The sequence below is a fragment of the Pinus tabuliformis genome, chromosome 6 (genome assembly GCF_031772625.1).
Source record: "Pinus tabuliformis cultivar Carrire ecotype Pingquan chromosome 6, CPIR1, whole genome shotgun sequence".
In the NCBI taxonomy this organism is placed as follows: domain Eukaryota; kingdom Viridiplantae; phylum Streptophyta; class Pinopsida; order Pinales; family Pinaceae; genus Pinus; species Pinus tabuliformis.
In genome coordinates, this window is record NC_142292.1 from 1,649,713,214 (window position 1) to 1,649,734,393 (window position 21,180).

A 21,180-nucleotide genomic window follows, 5' to 3' on the forward strand; every position below is an offset into this window, starting at 1 on the left:
ATACAACACTGTAGCCCAAGTCAATTTAAATAATAGAGAATGCAACTTGTGTGTAAAATTCGGAATAAGACTTTCATAGAAGGAAACAAGATAACAGTTATGACTTCAAGAAACCATAAATAAATTAACAGTATAACTGTGATTAAGGTCGTAAAATGTCCACGGCTTCCATACAAAGTCCATACAAATGGCCACGGCTTCCATACAACACTGTAGCCCAAGTCAATTTAAATAATAGAGAATGCAACTTGTGTGTAAAATTCGGAATAAGACTTTCATAGAAGGAAACAAGATAACAGTTATGACTTCAAGAAACCATAAATAAATTAACAGTATAACTGTGATTAAGGTCGTAAAATGTCCACGACTTCCATACAAAGTCCATACAAATGTCCACGGCTTCCATACAACACTGTAGCCCAGAGAGCAACCTGAGTAGCAAGTCTGCGAAGAAGCTTCATAAGGGTTTAGTGAGGCTTTAGAAGAGCCTTCCCCTCCGAGCAGTCGAATATAAAACAAACAATAGCACGAAGCAGAGCACTCAGAACTCAAGCAGAGCACTCAGAACTCTATGAAAGAAAAGAGAAACCCTCATATCCCAAATGAAAAAGATAAAATAGCAGGGACAATAAAAATGCAGCGTTTTTATCTATAAAGCAAACACAGTAACAAGGCAATTGAGAGCAGCTACAGAGAGTTTCGAAAGTTGGTCTGGGCTCATTTCCGCGATGTTCCATTTTCCCTTTGTCTTTCTGCTCGAGGCCGGCTATGCAAGTCAGGGGAGAGCAGCTACAGAGCGTTTTGAGGGCTAAAACAGGCTAAAACAGCCAAAACAGACAGAATGCCATAGAATGCCTAAAACCCTAAACCCTAAAACAGCAAAAATGCCATAGAATGCCTAAAACCCTAAACCCTCAAAAAATTGCTCAAAATACTGCCATAAAATGCCATAGAAAGTTCACAAAATATCCTGTTAGAGATGCTTGTGTTGAAAAACACAGAGTAAAGCTGGTAGGATTAAAAATCCTACCGGTTACAGGCCATGGATGGTCGCCGACCTCCCCCACCTTCCCCACAGCTCGCCAGACCTTCTCCACACCTGCAACGTCCTTTTCCACACCTGCAACACCTGCAACAGGAAGAAAAAAGCCATTAGAAGCCATTAGAGATCACAAAAACAACAAAAACAGCAGAGCTAAACCCTAAAAATGTTATGTTACCTCAAGCTCAGTAGAATGGCGACCGACTCCTCCCCAAACAACAAAATCGCCGAATAAGACCACCACCAGAGAAATGCTAAACAACCGGCATTCCATGTTAAACAACTTGCATTCCAGAACGACCAAGAAATCCAGGCGGAAAAGCACAAGAAAAGCAGAACCGCTGTCCCAGCCAGAAACCCAGAAACTCCATCAAACCTTCGCACCAGCACACGAATAAACGACTCTGCGCGCAACAATACAAACCCTGTCAATCGAACACAGCATTCCCCCAACACAGGTTCTAACCACCATGCGCGCAGGTTACAGGGCCGTCCCGCGCCATCTTCGGCGGGGGGCTTCGCCCAACTACCGGCCCCGAGCAGAAAGACAAAGGGAAAATGGAACATGGTCGAAATGAGCCCAGACCAACCATGTAAATGGCGCCAAGTTCGTGTTTTAATGTTGGAGGTGATAGCCCACACGGCCAGCTCCACGGTGGACAGTTGTCGTACCGGAGCCATGTGGGTTGACGCGTGGTATTACGACGTGGCGGGGAAGGCGCACATGTATTGGCGACCCTCCCCTAATGGATTTTTCAATTTAATGATCTCATTATTTAATCATTTTTATCATCATCATTATATTCAATCTAATATTTAAAATATTAGATGTCTAATCTAAAACCTATAAATGAGTTATATATATAATTTTAATTTATTTACACAATCGAAGCAACAATTTTTTTAAAATTTAATATATTTAATTGATATACATTTGAAAGTAAGGTTTAGTTTAATGCGGTTGCATAGGAACATGGTATTGATGCTTGCTTTCTTCTTTCATAATTATCAAAAAAAAAAATATTATTCTTATATATATATATATATATATATATATTTGGCTTTTGCGTAAATGAAGATGCCACCACTTGGCACCCAGCGTGCATGATTAGACAGATACCACTTGGCACCCAGCGTGCATGATTAGACAGATACCACTTGGCACCCAGCGTGCATGATTAGACAGATGGGGTGGATGGCTTTCGCTCCCCCAGCCGAGTTCGAACCCTGCGGAGGTCCTCTTTTCGGCAATTGTGACGGCTCAACCGTATTCTGCTTGGCTTCGGTTGTATCTGCCGGCTTCGGCCATGTTGTATTCTGGCTTCGGCCAGTATTCTGACTGGCTTCGGCCATATTGTAATTATGAGGGCTGCGACCATATATAGATTTTCTCTCTGAAAAAAGAAGATGCCACCACTTGGTTACGTGAAGATACTAAACTTAGGGAATGGAAGGGTGAGATGCCAATTGACGTCAAGACTGCTTCCCTTTTAAATTGTTGGTAATTCCAAATCTGATTCACCGCATTTAAAAAAATTTAATATGGACTTCCCTTAAAATTATGTAATATTTTAACATTTAAGTTAATTCCAATCACTCTCTGGAGGTTAGATTTTCCAGTCTTTGACCATCTAACAAAACACTTTATTTTATAACTTTGCCCTCGCTAACATTTTTATGCCCTTTGTTCAATTATTTGTTTATTAATTTTTTATTTTCTTCGATGTTTGGCCTTTTTAAGCAAAATAATAAAAGTGAAAATTTCCATATTCTTATTGTTTATAAAACTCAAACCTATTAAAATTTTTATAATTATGGATAATTTTAAATATTAAATTATAAAAATATAATAATTTATTTCCAAAAATATGTAATAAATTAAATAAATAAATAAATTTGATAATAATAATAATAATATTATATAAAATAATAAAAGTTATTGCATCATAATAGTTTAAGTGGGTTAATGGGTCGACGAAACACCCTTCGTGTTTCGCGTCCCCTTGCTGTTGGTGAGGCTTTTCTGGCGACCTAGTCCCAACATTAATAACGAGTAGCTAACGTCCCAAACATTAACATTAATGTCCGTGTCCAGCTCCCGTTAACATTTAACGTTCGTTTCAGGGTTTGCCGTCCAACACCCGTTTGCAGGCCAGTTACAACACAACAACTCACCGAAGTGATGCACCCACACACTTTCCAAAGTGACAAGTAGCTCGTCTTCACCAATGGCAACCTATGATTTGCGTACAGAGTGACGACTCCAATTTCAAATGGATTTCGAATTTGAATAAGCAAATCTACCCAAATCCATTAGCAGTTAACCCAATTAACCAAAGGAGGGTGGGGTGTAAATGTCTGTAAATCATCAAATCCAATCGCTTGTGGCAGGTCAGATGAGGCCGCGTATAGTCAAATTTTTTTGCGTTCATTTCATTTCAAAACAAGGGAGAGGGACACAACCTTCCATTCCATCAAGCAAGGAGAGAAAACAGAGGAGAGTGCAACCATTCCGTCGAGAGGAAACAGGGGAGAGTGAAATCATTCCGTCGAGCTCCCGAGAAAACAGGGGAGAGTTCTGTCGAGCGAGGAAACTGAGCTCTAGAGGAAACAGGGGAGAGTGCAACCATTCCATCGAGCGAGAGAAAAACAGGGGAGAGTTGCAGGTGGACTTCATAGATTTTCCCAAAGGCCTATTGTTGCCTATTGTCTTCAGAGGGAGAGTTGCCTACTATTTTTAGCATCCTGTTGAGTGCATTTCTCGTCTGGCAAGAGAGACAGGGTGACGATTTGCATAGGAAAATTTACTGTTTGTTTAGCTCTAGAATTTACAAATTAGCTCTAGAGCTATAAATTACAGGTTATATGCATTTTTCCTGAGAATATTTTCTCCAGGATGTTGTTCCAAGAGTTGTCGCAATGGTGACAAGCGAGTTTCTGCAACGGTGACCAGTAAGTTACCACTACGACACTTATCTGGGTTTCCTACTATCTTCAGCAATCCCGCCGAGTGCATTTCTCTTCTGTCAAGCGAGAAAGGGTGACCATTTGCAGAGGTAAATTTACTATTTTTTTAGCTCTAGAATTTACAAATTAGCTCTAGAGCTACAAATTACAAATTATATGCATTTTTCCTGAGAATTTTTGCTTCGGGATGTTGTCCCAAGAGTCACCGCAACGGTGACAAGCGAGTTTCCGCAATGGTGACTAGTGAGTTTCCGTTATGGCACTTATCTGGGTTGCCTACTGTTTTCAGAGGGAGAGTTTCCTACTATTTTCAGCAATGTTGTCGAGTGCATTTCTCTTCTTCCAAGTGAGACAGGGTGACCATTTGTAGAGGTAAATTTACTATATTTTAGCTCTAGAATTTACAAATTAGCTCTAGAGTTGTAAATTACAAATTATATGCATTTTACCTCAGAAATTTTGCTCCAGGATGTTGTTCCCACAGGGGGCTTCACTAACAAGCAATACCATATCACGTGCGTTCATATTGGGGTATAAAAAATGAAAAAAACATAAAATTTTATATCGGCTATATAACAAGGGGTAAAAGGGTTTTTATATGTAATATATATATATATATATATGAATGATAAGGTATTTTTTATTTCATATATGGGCCAAGCGGAGGCCAAAAAGAGGCGAGTTTCGTGGGAGTAGAAAGCGTAGCGAACTTGGCCAAACTGGGGAGCCACACCTGCTGAGTTTGGTTCTTGAGCATAGGGAACATGGTCACAGTCGGGAGCCACACCTGTCAAGTCTTGTTCCTATTTACGGATAGGTTGTTTTACAAAAACCCCCATCTCTAGATTTTTCTCGTCGTGTTCCCATCAATAATTAGAGAGCGCATCGAACATGGCCACTCCTGCTAAGTTCTGTTCCTGAGCATAGCAAACATGGTGACAATCGGGAACCACATCTGCCGAGTTTTGCATCGAACGTGGCCAAACTGGGGAGCCACTCCTGCTAAGTTCTGTTCCTGAGCATAGCAAACATGGTGACAATCGGGAACCACATCTGCCGAGTTTTGTTCCTGATCATAGAGAACAGGTGACAATCGGGAGCCACACCTACCGAATTTCGTTCCTAAGCATAGTGAACATGGTGACAATCAGGAGCCACACCTCCCGAGTCTCGTTCCTATCTCCGGATAGGGTGTTTTACAAAAACCCCTGTCTCTAGATTGGTCTCATCGCATTCCCATCAATAATTAGTTTGTCTTTATGTGTATGATATTTGGGGGTCAAGTTTGTTTTAGATTCATTGGAGTTTGTTCGATTTGGTTAAGGTTCTTCCCCCTACAGCAGAAGTTGTGAAACCTAATGAAGATTAGGATAACTCATATAACTTAGATTGGGGTCCTAGTGAACTTTTCCTCTGGAGTATCAAGAGTGCAACAAAGTTTAGGTGACTTCCTAAGACAACCAGTGAGCAACATTCATCTATTTGTGCTGTGGAAGCAATACTGAACTTTTCCTCTAGAGTATCAAGAGTGCAACAAAGTTCAAGTGACTTCCTAAGACAATCAGTGAGCAACATTCATCTATTTGTGGTGTGGAAGCAAGGGTAATTGGCATATATCCTCTGGAGTATTGAGAGTGCAACGAACTTTGGATTACTTCTTGAGATAATCAGTGAGGCAACATTCATCTATTTGTGGCATGGAAACTATGGTATTTGGCATCTAAATCTGACCTTGTCATATGTTCTTTGCAATATTTTACCCTAAGGGATGTTTCATTGGCTAGTAATGCTTGTGCTGGCCTCGTCTCCCTTTTTCCCACTTCTCTATTCTTTTCTAGACATGGTTCTACCTATACATCAAATTCCTCTGGCTCAGGAACTATCTTTAGGGGATTTGATGGGGCCATGGGAAGGGGATCCCATGCACTCTAAGATTAAGCTTAAGGGCTTCGTAGATGTTCAGTTCTGTTTGTACCACCCCTTTCCCCACGGTGAGTGGGGGAGGCTATTGTGATCTCATCTTCCTTTTTTAAAAAGGGCTTGTTGTGATCTCATCTCTTGTTATCTTTTTATGTTTTGATATTTATGTTTGGTGTGTCAGGAGTCTACAATTGGTTTTCATAAGTGTATGTTTTCATGTTTTTTCATTTCAAAAATCTGTTGTTTGAGGTCTAGTACGTCTGAATGGAGCTTCTTGTTTTCATTCTCAAGAAATTTTATTCTCTGCAATGAATTTTTGACTTGTGATATCCATTATTGAGAATTCATGCACCATGGTAATATGAATGGGGCTATATACTTTTACTTGGTTTTTGTTACAAGTGCTGAGGGTCTAGTCTTGTGTCTTAGTTGTTAATTTTTCCTTGAGTAGCAATGATGGTGGCGAGACCTCCCTTGAAGTCTTTGATATTTTTAAAAACTACCTCCATTGTTGTTGCCATTATTTTGAGGCAACACCCTGCCACTTGCATTGTAGACTTGTTTGAGGTGATTGGAGTTGCTAACTTCTGAGTTGACATTATTAGACTATGTATATTAATTGTAATTTATGTTTTTTACTTATTTTTTCCTATCTCATTATACTCTGTATTCGAATTTAAAATCTACTAAATATTATTTGCATTTTTATTATCAGAAATGTTTGTTTGGATACATAGTTGTTTTAATCATATTCATGTTGTCAATGACAAGTTGTTTCCATTAAAATGATTCACAATAAACAGACTGGACAATCAGAGGGTTATGGCTTTGTGGAGTTTGCAAGCCACGCAGGAGATGAGAGAGCTTTGCAAACTTACAATGGTGCACAGATCCTCAACACTGGAAAATTTTACAGGATAAATTGGGCAACCTTTGGTGTTGGAGAAAAGTGACCTGAGATTCGACCTGATTATCCTATATTTGTTGGAGATTTGGCATCTAATGTGTCAAACTATTTGTTGCAAGAGATATTCTGAACTAGATACCAAACTGTAAAAGGAGCTAAGGTTGTTACTGATAGGGTTAGAGTTCGTTCAAAGGGATATGGGTTTCTAAGGTTTGGGGATGAGAATGAACAAGTTCAGTCTATGACAAAGATGAATGGGGTGTTTTGTTCCTCAATACCTATGCGAATAGGTCCTACCACAACAAAGAAGACCACAATTTTTCAACAACCATATCCTAAACGTAGGTTGTGAAAATGTATACATAAATGTATTGATTTTTTGAATATTTTATTTGTTTGGTAGCAGATGCTAGAATGGTGAATAATGGTTGTGTTGATTGGAAAAATTCATATTTTCGATTGATATGGATAAGATCTGTTTTTTCTTGCCTCTGCGTTGTGTAGATTTAGGCTCTAGTCTATGTATTGAGTACTTTCCTTTCTAAATTAGTAGTTGGTTAGTATTGCAGTTGCTTTTTTGTATATTCCTAATTCCAGTTATCTTTGAATCCATTATACCCCATTACGAGTTTTTTTAAATTACACTAGAATTTGGTCAGGTGATGTGTGACGTTTTTAAAACTAGTGAGTTCTATACAAGCCAAGTTTTTGAAGTTTTGGAATTAATTTATATTTTAACTACTTCAAGAGAAACCACGGTGGTTGCTTTAGTTGATCTGCAAAGTCATTTCCTTCCAATTATTTTCCTTTGCTTTTTGAAATTGGGCAAAATTTAATTGGACATCAAAGTTATGAAGCTTATAAAATTGTTGTTGTCTCAAAGTAGGATGCCAAGAGGCTTTGTTCCGTTAGGGGCTTGGAACAAAATTCAGCACAGAAAAAGCGTCCTTTTAGTGGTTGGCCTCACTTAGGTCAGTTATATTGTTTACGTAACAAACTGTTATTTTGTCATTCATTTGACATTTTTGTAGCATTTTATGCTACCATTGAACAATTGTTTTCTTCTATATTCATGATTTGTCCACCTTGTTAGATTTCCTTTTCCAAAATCCTGTTTATATAGTCACTTTCTCCATTTCCTATTTTAATATGGTTGTTTCCTTCATTTTTGATAGAAATTTTACTGTTCAATTCTTTTTTTCAAAGTTTTATCATAGAATGATATAAGCTTTTTCCCCAATTGCTCATTGTCCATTTTATTTTTCATCTTTTGTATCTTTAGAAAATATTTTCAAACATTCAAGGCATCTTGTAGGAAGGCATGGTAAATGGCTAGCATAGGTATCTTGTTGTCATGAATGATTGATTTACAGTTTGGAGGCTTTGAGACTATCTTTTGGATTTTCTATAAAGGATAGTCAAGTGGATGCCACCTTTATGTTGTGGTTGTCTTGTCATATAACTTAGCCTATTTAAATTGAGTTGAAACAGTTGGCTACCGTAGATGTATCTGGAACAATGCTTGAGTAGTGTTTTGTATTATAAACTGCTCAAACTAGATGTAAGGAAATGGGAGGCTTCGGTATTATTTTTGTGTTTTGTGTCATTATAGCCAATTGGATGCCACCTTATTTGGTGGGTACCTATCTAAATTGAGTTGAAACAGTTGGTAATGTTTGGTATTACAAACTTCTCAAACAGGATGTAAGAAATTGTGTTTAATGAAGCTATTGTATATCTGACATTGCATCTTTCATCTTATTTGTTGATTCCTAAGATATACTCTTACATCTATTACGTTTTACTAGATCCTTTGGATCCAATCATCTACCTTCGAGATTAGTGTTAACTTTACAGGTTACCCAACACATGAAAATTGCATACTCTTATGTATGAAGTTATGTGATATGAGCTAGATTGGAGATCCTCTTCCATAGGAAGGTAGGTGATATGAGCTAGAGTGGATTGTTGTGTGTCATTGTAAAATATTATCAATACATGATGTTCCTATCAACCCACAAGTCAAATTTGTGAGATTTTCCTTGTGTGTAAATTAGATAGATCAAAGAAAAAGGTTTCATTGTGAAACAACTTGCACATACAGTGAGCTACTTAGGCTGATTCTATTATTAATGATTTTTGTGTGGTTACCCAAATGACCTATGGTTAGGATTCTACTCTACACCTCTATGAATGTATTCATTTCAAGGTCCCTATTCAACCCATATTATAATAATTAATAGCAAAGATAATCATGAGAATTTTAGTGAGTAATGTACCTTCAGTCTTTCTTTTTACTATTCTAGGGGCATGTTGTATTGAAATAGAGGTAATGCATTGAAAGCATTGTAATATTATCTTTGATTCAACCCTTATTGTAATAATTAACTGTGAAGGTAATCATGAGAATCTTGAAGTTAGTGAATAATGTATCTTCAGCCTTTCAAGAAGATATAAAGGGTAGAGCTTGAGATCTCAGCAAGGACTAGTGGCACTAGGTAGGTGAATGCAAAATATGTATTAATTGCCTACATGCTACAACAAGGCAACAACAATAGAGCCTTCACGCCTATGCTCTTAAAAGGCCAGCCAGCCATTTGAGTGAGCACACTTCCACTTCCTCACTTAACCAGCAGTTAACCAACATAGTTTACTTTGGAACTATCTGATAGGAATTATGACTTAAGAGGCTTGGGAGGTCTGTGAGGCCAACTATGTTTGGGCCCTGACTAGGAGGTCCAACAAATTTGTAGGAAGCTCCCCCACAATAATCGAAAAGCTACGAAGGGTGGGAACATCCTGGTGGACATTCTGAACCTGAGTACCCCTGGGCATTATTGGCAATTCGTCAGACAGCCTCTTTGGGAATGTTTTATGAGTAAGTCCTAGAAATTCCTCAGACATCCTCTCTGGGGATGTTTTATGAGTAAGTCCCTACAAACTCCATTCTCATCATCAGGGACTCTCTCACCATTATGAACTAGATACAGGGGAAGTGTTCTCTTGAGGTCCTTCTCTGTGCAATTGGAAGCAGCTAAGCTTCAAGTCCAATTTTTTGGAGGTTATATACCAGCACGTTTACAGTGAGTAAAATAGGGAAGTAGATATTCTTTCCAAACGCAGTCTCTCTATGTCCTGGTTTTTTGTTTTTTGAAATGTTTTTAGATGATAGTGGTAGTGCTATGGGTTCATGAGTTATAACTTCTTTCCAGCTACTGTTTTTTTTTCTCTCTCAGGCGTCCTTCAATTAAATATTTGATCCTTGTTTTCCTCTGTTATATGTCTATTCACACATCCTTTGGAGAGGGGTTCAAACCCTCACTTAGATTCTTTTTTCCTTATGTTTTCTGTCTATTTTTGTGATGTATTTTGGGTTGGATCCAATCAGAAAAGATGAATCTCATATCAGTATGTATTTCATCGAAATTTTATTTTTAAGCACGATCAATCCTATCTTCTTATAGCCATATACTTGCATAAAACCAAGGAATGTACTGTCAGCGTTAACACTTTTATGAGACATGATTATACTCTTTCCTGGATACTGAAGATATGCATATGAAAAGAAATATACACCATTTATGTTTATTCACTAACCTTAGAAAATGTAGCCTTTCTATTCTTTACCAATGGCAAGTAGTTGCATTTTTTATTCATTCCAATCAAGAGCATCTATACATTTTACTGGTTCGAAAACATAGTTGAAAATAAGGACGTATCAGGTGGGTAAGTGTAGTGGAAGGTTATAGACTGTAATGTTCATTTCCAAGCGAAGCCTTAAAATTCAGTCTTAGCCTGAGCTTGAATTCCTCCGCCATCCCCAAGGCAGGCTAGCTGTTATTGTTTTCATAATTTAACACAATACGAGCACAGGTGCAATGGTAACATCATTTGATAGGAAGAATAGTCACAGGAGTTGATCTTTAGATAATAGCTCCATGGGCAGAACATGTAATTTATTATTGATATCAATGTGTGCAAACTTGGGTAAACACTGGAAAATCATGATTTTATTATATGAATACATGAATTGATGTTTTAAAATTATTTAACTGATTAAAGAAATCAACTTTTTTAGAATTTGTCAACCCATTTGTTGATAAGTAGCCTATAAAGTTTCACCTGGTCCAGATTCACCAAACTCATGTAATTCATATGTTTTTCCAGGTTTTGCACAAGTGGACTACCTAGTGATATCGTGATCAAAGTGGGTGCAATGTCTTTCCATTTTCACAAGATTCAATTTATTTTCTGGCTTCACCATAGCGCTTTTGGGAATTAAAAAAAAAAAAGTGAATCATTAATTTGCACAAAGTTTGATCAGTTGCTCTAGAAGCTAGATTTTCAAACAATTTCCTGCTAGTGATGCAAGGTTTGATTTAATTTCACTTTCAAAACCAAACTTTTAGGCCATCTTCATACATGATACATCTATGTAATTTTTAATTAATTTCCTGGTTTGAAGTTCTATTATTTAGGTTGCAGGATTTAGTTCATCAGTTTTGATATATTATTTGGTTTCACAAAAAAAAATCGGTAATTCTTCTTGTTGCAGATTTATGATTGATGGCCCTAGATATTTGATTAAAAGTATACTTCAATGTGCACATTTTGTATAAATTTTATTGATACCCCTTTGCTATTTTTCATATTGCCACATCTAGCTTTTTTTAATCTGAGATTAATTAATTATGGATTGGAATCTATCTTGGCAATTCCAGTTTCCTCTGATGTCAAGGAGTGGGAAGTTGGGAAAGCTCATAGCAGAGTATAAGGAAGATGAAATCTGTTGCCTCTCTTTGTCAGACATTCCTGGAGGGCCTGAGACTTTTGAACTTGCTGCCAAATTTTGCTATGGTATGAAATTGGAGATCACGCCCCATAATGTGGCTGCCTTGCAATGTATTGCTAATTATTTGGAAAATACAGAGGAGTACGGGGAAGGAAATTTATTAACAAAAGCTGAAGGATTTCTTGACCAAGTGGCGCTTCAGAGCTGGAAGGACTATGTACAAGCCTTGCAGAGTTGTGATGGATTTATTCAGAAAGCAGAAGAGCTGCAAATAGTGAGGAAATGTGTGGATTCTCTTGCAATGAAGGCCTATACTGATCCCAACCTTATTGGATGGCCTACGCAAGAGAAAGAGGGGTTGCATAGTCTAGGTGGTAGTATTCTCTGGAATGGTATTAGCACAGGGGAAAGACATAGGCATCCTCAATCAAATTGGTGGTATTAAGACATTGCAATCCTCAGCTGCCACTGTTCAAGCTTTTAATCTCTGCAATGGAGGAGAAAGTAATACGAACAGAAAATATTGCAAGAACCCTTATTTATTATTCTAAGAAGTCCATTCCAAGACTCACTAGGAGACAAGTAGGAAATGCAAACTCGGGTCTGCCCTTAGGATCTGCTCCTTCTGAGTTTGTGCTTTTCCTCTGTCTCACAATATACACAACGACCAAGCTTCCTAGTGTGGCAGATCTGCTTGTTCCCAACAAGGCCAATCTTTACAAACTGCAGAATGAGATCAGGGCATGGCCCATGTATCTGCCAAATATGGCAGAACTGCAGGCAGAATTGAGGATGCCTTTGCCTAACTGGGTTGGAAATTTTATTCTAGGAAACTTCTCACAATCCAATCAAACTGAGCATTGCATACTTGTAAGTTGTTACTTTCTTACTCTTACATTTTCACTAGAAAATTGGAAATTGTATTTGGCACTATGGCTTTTCAAGTTGATTCAATGTTATTTCAATCTTAGACTTCCAGGATTTTGTAAGAATGCATAGATCTCATTGTGCATGTGTTTGTGTGTCCTTGCAGATTCAATACTTACAATAGCCCATAGATTTTGGTATAATTGTCTGCAGAAATACACATACAGTGATATGATATGATCTTAAAATGTATAATTACAGAGTCCATGATCCCTCAGCGATTAAAATTTTGATGAGTAACATTCATATGTGTCTACATAGGTATTTACAATTCAAAATATCACTTGATTTTGTTCTAGACCTTGACTACTAAGTTGCTAACTCACTATGAACTGGAAATCCTAAACATCATCTAACAGTTATCTTCCTACACCTCCATTTGGACTGAAGAATTTATATAATCAGGTTCTTAGTTTTCCAGTTTGATTTTGGTTACAACAACTTCCAATTCTATACCTATCATTGCCATGATGATTGAGTTTCCCATTACTTAAAGCCTTTGTTGATTGAGTCCACTGAATGAGCCAAGTTCATGTTAGAGTCTGTTCTCAAATTTACTGTTCACAACCTTACATTCACCATCTCAGAACAGTAAAGCAAGAATGTAAATTTCATATAGAAAAGTCTATAATAGAGCAATACAAACTTACAATGGTTCCAGATAATTCTTAGTGCATGTCACTAGAACTCAAGCTTCTCTTGCAATATTGGCCTTGAGGGCTTCTTTTCATTAAAATTCATAATTTAAGAGTTGACAAAATTCAAACAAAATTCTTGTTTCTCAACTAGTTGATTCCGTTTTATATCTATTCTCATCGCTTCCTTGTGAACTCTTGGACTTCCTTCTTGGCAATTATGACCTTCTGATTTAAATAGGATATTTTACACCAAGGATTTGTCTTTAGTTGGAGCCATAGGCTACCATGTGCCTTATCATCCAGATAGGTTGACCCTAGCCTTATTCACATTTCTAATTATTTAACCATATACTTTTTATTATTAACAATATAATAGTTTAGATAATATATCATTTTTTTTTGCAAATTTAACCCAAAATAAATAAATCTCAATTTCTAAAAAAAACTTTAACTAGTGTCTAGCTATCTCAAATTCTATCCCAAAACTAATAAAACTTTTAAATTCAAAATTTTAAAATATATTTTTATTTTAAGATGTCCAGGTCAATATTTTTTTGAAACATTAAAACCAACGGTCAGTGTAAAATGTAAGTAGTCAATCAAAATACACAGAGTTATATATATTCCCAGACTAGGCAGGGACCAAAGAAATATTCCCATGTATTAAACATACAATACTTCTGTTGAAAATGGCAACAAGAAATTGTTAAAAATAAAAGGGCTAAAAATAGTACTACTAAAAATAGCAGTTTGGGTACCAGTGCTGGATTGGGCAACAGGGAATGAAAAATGGAAGTGCTAAAAATAGAAGTTCTATTTTTAGCAGTTCAGTGTGGATTCCTATTTTAGTCAGTCCCTGGACTAGAAATAGGAAGTAAAATTCGAATTTGAACTTAACGGCTGTTTGAAAATAAATAAATTAATTCTCCATGAGTTAATTAGTTGTGAAAAATCAAACATGAAGTCTATGTGAGGACATGCAACAGTGTCTCTATTAATTGAGGAATTTATCCATCAGTTAAAGAGATAAGGATGAGTTCTAATTTGAGTTGTAACTAGTTGGCTCAGTTAACTGAGTCAAGTCTAGTTATATTTGATTTAAACAGTTTGTTTAAATTAATGTGAGTTCAGTTAGTTAACGTTTGCATGCATGTAACTACTACACTTTAGATAATTGAATATTCTCTCATAAATAACTCATGCATGTCAGTTCAGAGAAAGACTCAGTTGAGATCAGATGGAGGGACAGTGTACTATCAGTTGCTAGGATATTCCTTGGTGAATATTCCTTGCATGCAGAAGGAATATTATTCCTTATGGATTGCGTAGTTGGACCTGAGGTTACAATGGGTATGATATGACCAATTCACACATGTTATGACATTAGACCCCAATCAAAACTGCGCAAGGAAATAGGAGCTTGGAGGACTTGTGTAGCCTATAATTCAGGCCTAGGTAGTCCATAAGCTACATCATTAGAGTACAGAGAGCGCATGATAGCTTTTGAGCTGATTCTTTTTGTATGTTGTTGAGGATTTCCACTTGATTGATAATACAAATATGGGGTTTTAGGCTGGTGCTTTCCCCAGGTTATATCTTTTGTGTTATGGTTGATTACTTCTCCTTCTCAGTTATATCTGTTCATGCTTGATGTTGCTCATGTTCAATTAAGCTTCCACAAAGTTTATGGTAGATGTAGATCTAGTATTATGCTTTAGTACATTTCATATATCAGTTTGATCTACAGGTGAAATTTCTACATGATATCAATGAGCTAGCTGATTTGTAGAGAAAATTCTACATGGTATCAGAGCAAAGGTGATCAAAGGAGAGAACAGTATACTGAGAGGAGATTTCAAAGTTTTGAGTTTTGGGCCGAGAGTTTGCAGAGCAGATCTAAAAATTTATGTACAAAATTTTTAGAAACTAATAGAAGATTTGGATTCCTTGCGGAAAATACCCAAAAAAAATAAAAATCGGCTGAATCAGAGTTCAGATGAGGGAGATATCACTGATTTAAAATCAGCTCTTTTTCTAGAAAATTTCGTGACAGCGGGAAAGTGGAAATAGATTAGTGTACTAGCCAAAAACCTATATGCACTTGAGGTACAAGATGCATGCAAAGCCTTGAGGAGCAAGGAAAAGGTTAGATACTTGGTGGTTGAGAGGGAGAGTACATTACCTCTCAACATGCAGTGCCAGAAGAAGTCTCAGACAATTGTGGAGGAGCCACAATTGGTGAAGCAGCTTCAGGAGGTTGTGGAGCAGCCACAACTAGAGAAGCTGAGAGGAGACAAAGTGGAGGCATCCACTCATGCAAAGACCTCCAGTAGGGGGAAACTTCGAGCCAGGTGGGCAGAGGGATCACATGTAGCCATAACTCCAGGTAGGAGGTGGGGTGATGTGGAGTGATCGTCCCAAGGAGGAGGGGCAAGATCCTTGAGGTACCCAACCTATTTGATTCGACTTTGCTACAGGAGCCCTGATGAGGAGTAACAGGATTGACTGATTGGGTAGAGACAGATGTGGATGGAGCGGCAGAGAGAGATACAGTGCAGGGAATTCTAGGACAGCGCAGAGCTAGCAGGCTGCAGCTATGCGAGAGGCACAAGTGTGTTGCACCAGTGTCGGGTAGCAGAGAGAGGTGTGCAACGGTTCGAGATGCATGGAGATATTGCAGTAGCACAGAGGTCAGAGAGGGAGCACTTGTCAGCGGCAGGTAGAGCTTCAGCATCAGAGTATGTTTCTAGCCCAACAGAGAGGTCAGTTGGGAGTTCTTTTTGTTCCAAGAGTTGTTGGAGCAACCACACTTGGTAGAAGTGTTGCATGCAGAACATTCTGAAGGCACAGGATTGGGTTCGAGAGGAAGCCTTTCTTGTTGAGAGGGAGTGTTGAAAATGGCAACAAGAAATTGCTAAAAATAAAAGTGCTAAAAATAGCAATTTGGGTACCAATGCTGGATTAGGCAACAGGGAATGAAAAATGGAAGTGCTAAAAATAGAAGTTCTATTTTTAGCAGTTCAGTGTGGATTCCTATTTTAGTTAGTCCCTGGACTAGAAATAGGAAGTAAAATTCGAATTTGAACTTAACAACTGTTTGAAAATAAATTAATTAATTCTCCATGAGTTAATTAGTTGTGAAAAATCAAACATGAAGTCTATGTGAGGACATGCAACAGTTTCTCTATTAATTGAGGAATTTATCCATCAATTAAAGAGATAAGGATGAGTTCTAATTTGAGTTGTAATTAGTTGGCTCAATTAACTGAGTCAAGTCCAGTTATATTTGATTTAAACAGTTTGTTTAAATTAATATGAGTTCAGTTAGTTAACGTTTGCATGCATGTAACTGCTGCACTTTAGATAACTGAATATTCTCTCATAAATAACTCATGCATGTTAGTTCAGAGAAAGACTTAGTTGAGATCAGATGGAGGGAAAGTGTACTATCAGTTGCTAGGATATTCCTTGGTGAATATTCCTTGCATGCAAAAGGAATATTATTCCTTATGGATTGCGTAGTTGGACCTGAGGTTACAGCAAGTATGATATGGCCAATTCACACATGTTATGACATTGGACCCCAACCAAAACTGCGCAAGGAAATAGGAGCTTGGACGACTTATGTAGCCTATATATTTAGGCCTAGGTAGTCCATGAGCTACATCATCAGAGTACAAAGAGGGCAGGATAGATTTTGAGTTGATTCTTTTTGTATGTTGTTGAGGATTTCCACTTGATTGATAATACAGAGATGGGGTTTTAGGCTGATGCTTTCCCCAGGTTATATCTTCTGTGTTATGGTTGATTACTTCTCATTCTCAGTTATATCTGTTCATGCTTGATGTTGCTCATGTTCAATTAAGCTTCTGCAAATTTTATGGTAGATATAGATCTAGTATTATGCTTTAGTACATTTCATATATCAATTTGATCTACAGGTGAAATTTCTACATGATATCAATGAGCTAGCTTATTTGTAGAGAAAATTCTACAACTTCAACCATATGAACTATAATTATCCATGTCAGCCATATAATCTGAAACATGGTCCAACCACCCTTGAAATAACTTATTTCCTAACTTATCACACTATGTTTCCTAATTTATCCAAAATTTGTGAAGAAACCTTCCTTTGGACTGCCTTTCTCATCTTCTCGTTGAGATTGCATTCATGTCTAGGCATTGGAGTGCTGATAACTATATCAAGCAAGATGCTAAATTTTAAATTTTGAATGTTGTGGCAGGGAATGCAACTGTGCTATTTTCTAATATTTTTGGGTGAATTGGTAATGGATTTTGTGACAGGAGTAGCAAGTTGGTGTACTCTCTAATATTTGTGTAGAACATTTAAAATCTCAAATGGGGGAGTGGGTTTTGAAAGTATAGGCAATAGAATTAACTTAGAGTTTTGAAAACAGATGAATAGACTTGTATGAAAAAATGTGCATAAATTAATATTTAATACGTAGTTGATAGTCAGTGGAACTCTAAATGTTGGTTACAATGTTCCCCTCATGTCACATCTTGGAGATGCCCAGGAAATTTTGTAGAGGAAGAGAGTAGAAGTAGGGAAAGAAAAAGGTTGGAATCTGGATAATTGTTTAATTTGGGCTACAGTTGGTACTCTCTGTACTCTACATCTGGGGAATTAACTCTGTGGGTAGAGAGTTTTGTAGATTGCTCAAGAGTGAATTTTGTTTAGCCATTATCATGTTCAAAATTCAATAACATTTTGCATTAGTGCTATGTGCAATTTTTTTGTTTTAATTAGCTTCATTTGTCATTCTTATTCAGCTAACAAGAACAAGTATAATTTATTATCTTTGAGGTGTGGGATTTAGTCTTTACCAGGTCTCAAGTTCAAATCTCATGGGAGAGTTGAGGATAGAAACCATTTTTGGGGAATTTAGGTATCCCAAGGGACATCCAAGCTAGGCTAAGCTTCGCACATTTTTGGTGGTAGAATCCCATTGGAGAGCAAACCATTCCTCCATCCACCACAGAACTGGCCCCAACCTAAACTCAACATACTTGTAAAAAAAACATAAATACAATTCATCCTAAATTTATTTAGATTTATCAAATTGCTTTCTCATCCTCATATTTCCCCTGCTTGTTACTCTAGTGCTTTGCTAACGCTTTTAACATCAATTTGAATCTTAATAACAATCCTAGGGACTCATTGTTGCAAATAGTATTTCAACGAGTGTCTGCTTAAATAGAATATAGATTACTTAGAGGACAATTGTTATTGTCTTTGGTTTAACCAACATTTGAGCCATAAGGTGTCTGATTATTCAGACAAGGGGTGTATTTTAAGCATAAAATCGAAATGGGTAGATTGAGGATAAAGAGCTTATTATATTGTGGAAAAGAATAGTTTCATCTTCTAGCCTCTGGCTATAGATTTCTCTGCTCACACTCGCTTGATTCTTGGTCTGATTTTTTGGATCTGTTTCTAGCACCATACAGGTACAAGATTATATTTTGAATCAATACCTCTTGATTCATAATCAATTCCTCTTTGAACAAGCTAATATATGTGTCATGTGCCAACTTGCAAGAATATCAGAGATATGGTCACTCTTTTCACTTTGATTGCTTCTACATTTATAATTTCAAAAAGGATTTTGGTTTATAATCAATACCTCTTTACAGCAAGCTAACATATGGCATCATGTTGTAACTTGCAAGAATATCAGAGATATTCTCACTCTTCACAGATTGAGTTCCCCTTACAATCAAAATATCTGGAGCATTTTCAATTTGCAGGTAGGGTTTCTAACCCCAAAAGGAACTTTTTCCTTTAAAGTGAAAGAGCATCAAAACTATTTGGAGCATTTTCAATCTGCAGGTAGGGTATCTACCCAAAAAATAACTTCCACATTTGAAGCGAAAGAGCATCATTGAGGCCTCCTTTTAAGATTTCATAATTCACTTTCATAGAATGTTGGTAGTGACGATAATGTAGGTTGTTCCAGTTCCTATCAGGGGTCTGCAAAATAGTACGAAAGCGTATTCCTCTGCTTTTTGTAAAGCATTCTTCTCCAAACAGGAATCAAGAGAAACTGATTGCTAAACCTGTGAGACACTTGTGCCATTCTTGATCCTACCGTCCTCTTCTCTAGATGTCAAACTATTCACTTCACAACTCTTATTTCCATCCAGTAATTCTAACAGATTTCCACCGCTGATCTCCACCCCCTTCTCAACAACTGTGAACTCAATATCATCCTCTAGACTAACAACTTTATTATCATTCTTCGAAGTAGCCTCTCTAAAAATACAATTGGATCGATCCGATGACTGACTGGAGGGAATAAGCTGCTTTTTGCTTCAAGAGCAAATAAGGATGCAAAACTGGACCCCTTCACATCTTCTGACAGTTGAACTTGCACGCTAGTTTTAGAAGGGCTCTCATTAACAGGGTCTTTTAGGCTCAAATCAATTATATGTTCATGATTTGTCCTGGGTGCAGATATGGAGGCAGATACATGACCTCCTAATGCACATATTGATGGACTTATAGATTGCTTTGATAATCTATCACGAAAATGTACATCACCAGCATCATCACCAAGTTCTACTAAAGGTACTCTTGTTAGAGGTGTATGTTTGTAGGCTCCATTGTCCACATACCAGTTGACATCAGACATGATGTCAGATGACAGGCATGAGACCATTGAGAAGTGTATCTCAAGAATGGATGAAAGCTCATCCACTTGAGTTGATGCTTTTTCACTCCTTGCAAGTCGCTTTTGGCACTGTTGCTTGCCCTTCCCTTTCTTTTGATGACATTGGAAGCAAGGTGCCCAAACTTTTGACACTTGAAGCACTTGATGTGGCTCAAAAAAAAGTCATTGGTACTCGGAAATTTGTTAGGGAAGAAAAACATCTGTAATCACCAAGGTCGAGCAAAAAAGGTCGACCCAAGGTCGAGCAAAAAAAGGTCAACCCAAGGTCGAGCAAAAAAGGTCAACAACCATCACGGGATGTTGGCTCAACCAATTCGGATGTTGGCGGAGGAGCCGATGAAGTGGGATGTTGGCGGAGGAGCCGATGAAGTGGGATGTTGGCAGAGGAGCCGATGAAGTGGGATGTTGGTGGGACTTAAGGATGTTGGCGGGGTCTTCAGGATGTTGGCGGAGATATTTGGGGTGATAAGTCGGAGTTCGGTGCAGTAGTGGTATTAAAATTTAATCCTCTGGGTTGTTGGCGGTTAAGGGTTTGTTGGCGGGTTCCTTGGAGGGCTCTTTGGGATGTGGGTTTGAAGGTGGGGTGATGGGGCACCATCAATGCTGGCCGAAGGTTCAAGGTTCAAGGCTCTAGGATGGCCAAATTCAATCGGATTTGACCACCTTAAAATTCATCTAGATAGATTATACCTTTTAGATCAAATCCGATTGAATTTGGCCATCCTAGAGCCTTGAACCTTGAACCTTCGGCCAGCCTTGAACCTTGAACCTTGAACCTTCGGCCAGCCTTGATGGTGCCCCATCACCCCACCTTCAAACCCACATCCCAAAGAGCCCTCCAAGGAACCCGCCAACAACCCCTTAACCGCCAACAACCCAGAAGGATTAAATTTTAATACCACTACTGCACCGAACTTCGACTTATCACCCCAAAGATCTCCGCCAACATCCTGAAGACCCCGCCAACATCCTTAAGTCCCACCAACATCCCACTTCATCGGCTCCTCCGCCAACATCCCACTTCATCGGCTCCTCCGCCAACATCCCACTTCATTGGCTCCTCTGCCAACATCCGAATTGGCTGAGCCAACATCCCGTGATGGTTGTTGACCTTTTTTGCTCGACCTTGGGTCGACCTTTTTTTGCTCGACCTTGGGTCGACCTTTTTTGCTCGACCTTGGTGATTACAGATGTTTTTCTTCCCTAACAAATTGGTTACAAGAACCTGGCTTCTCTTTCTTCCCTTTTGAATGCTTCATAGTTCCTCTTTTCTTGTTTCCCTTATTCAT

General features: G+C 37.9%; 1 protein-coding gene across 1 annotated transcript; it reads right to left on the reverse strand.

Annotated features, from left to right (window-relative positions):
- Positions 1-242: 242 nt before the first annotated feature.
- On the reverse strand, positions 243-1,673 carry LOC149265291 (uncharacterized). The gene is made up of 2 exons (XM_089392600.1): positions 1,221-1,673; positions 243-1,129 (listed from the first exon to the last, which is right to left on the reverse strand). The coding sequence occupies exons 1-2, from the start codon at positions 1,607-1,609 to the stop codon at positions 1,027-1,029; spliced, it is 492 nt and encodes a 163-aa protein (XP_089248726.1). The 5' UTR covers positions 1,610-1,673; the 3' UTR covers positions 243-1,026.
- Positions 1,674-21,180: the final 19,507 nt, after the last annotated feature.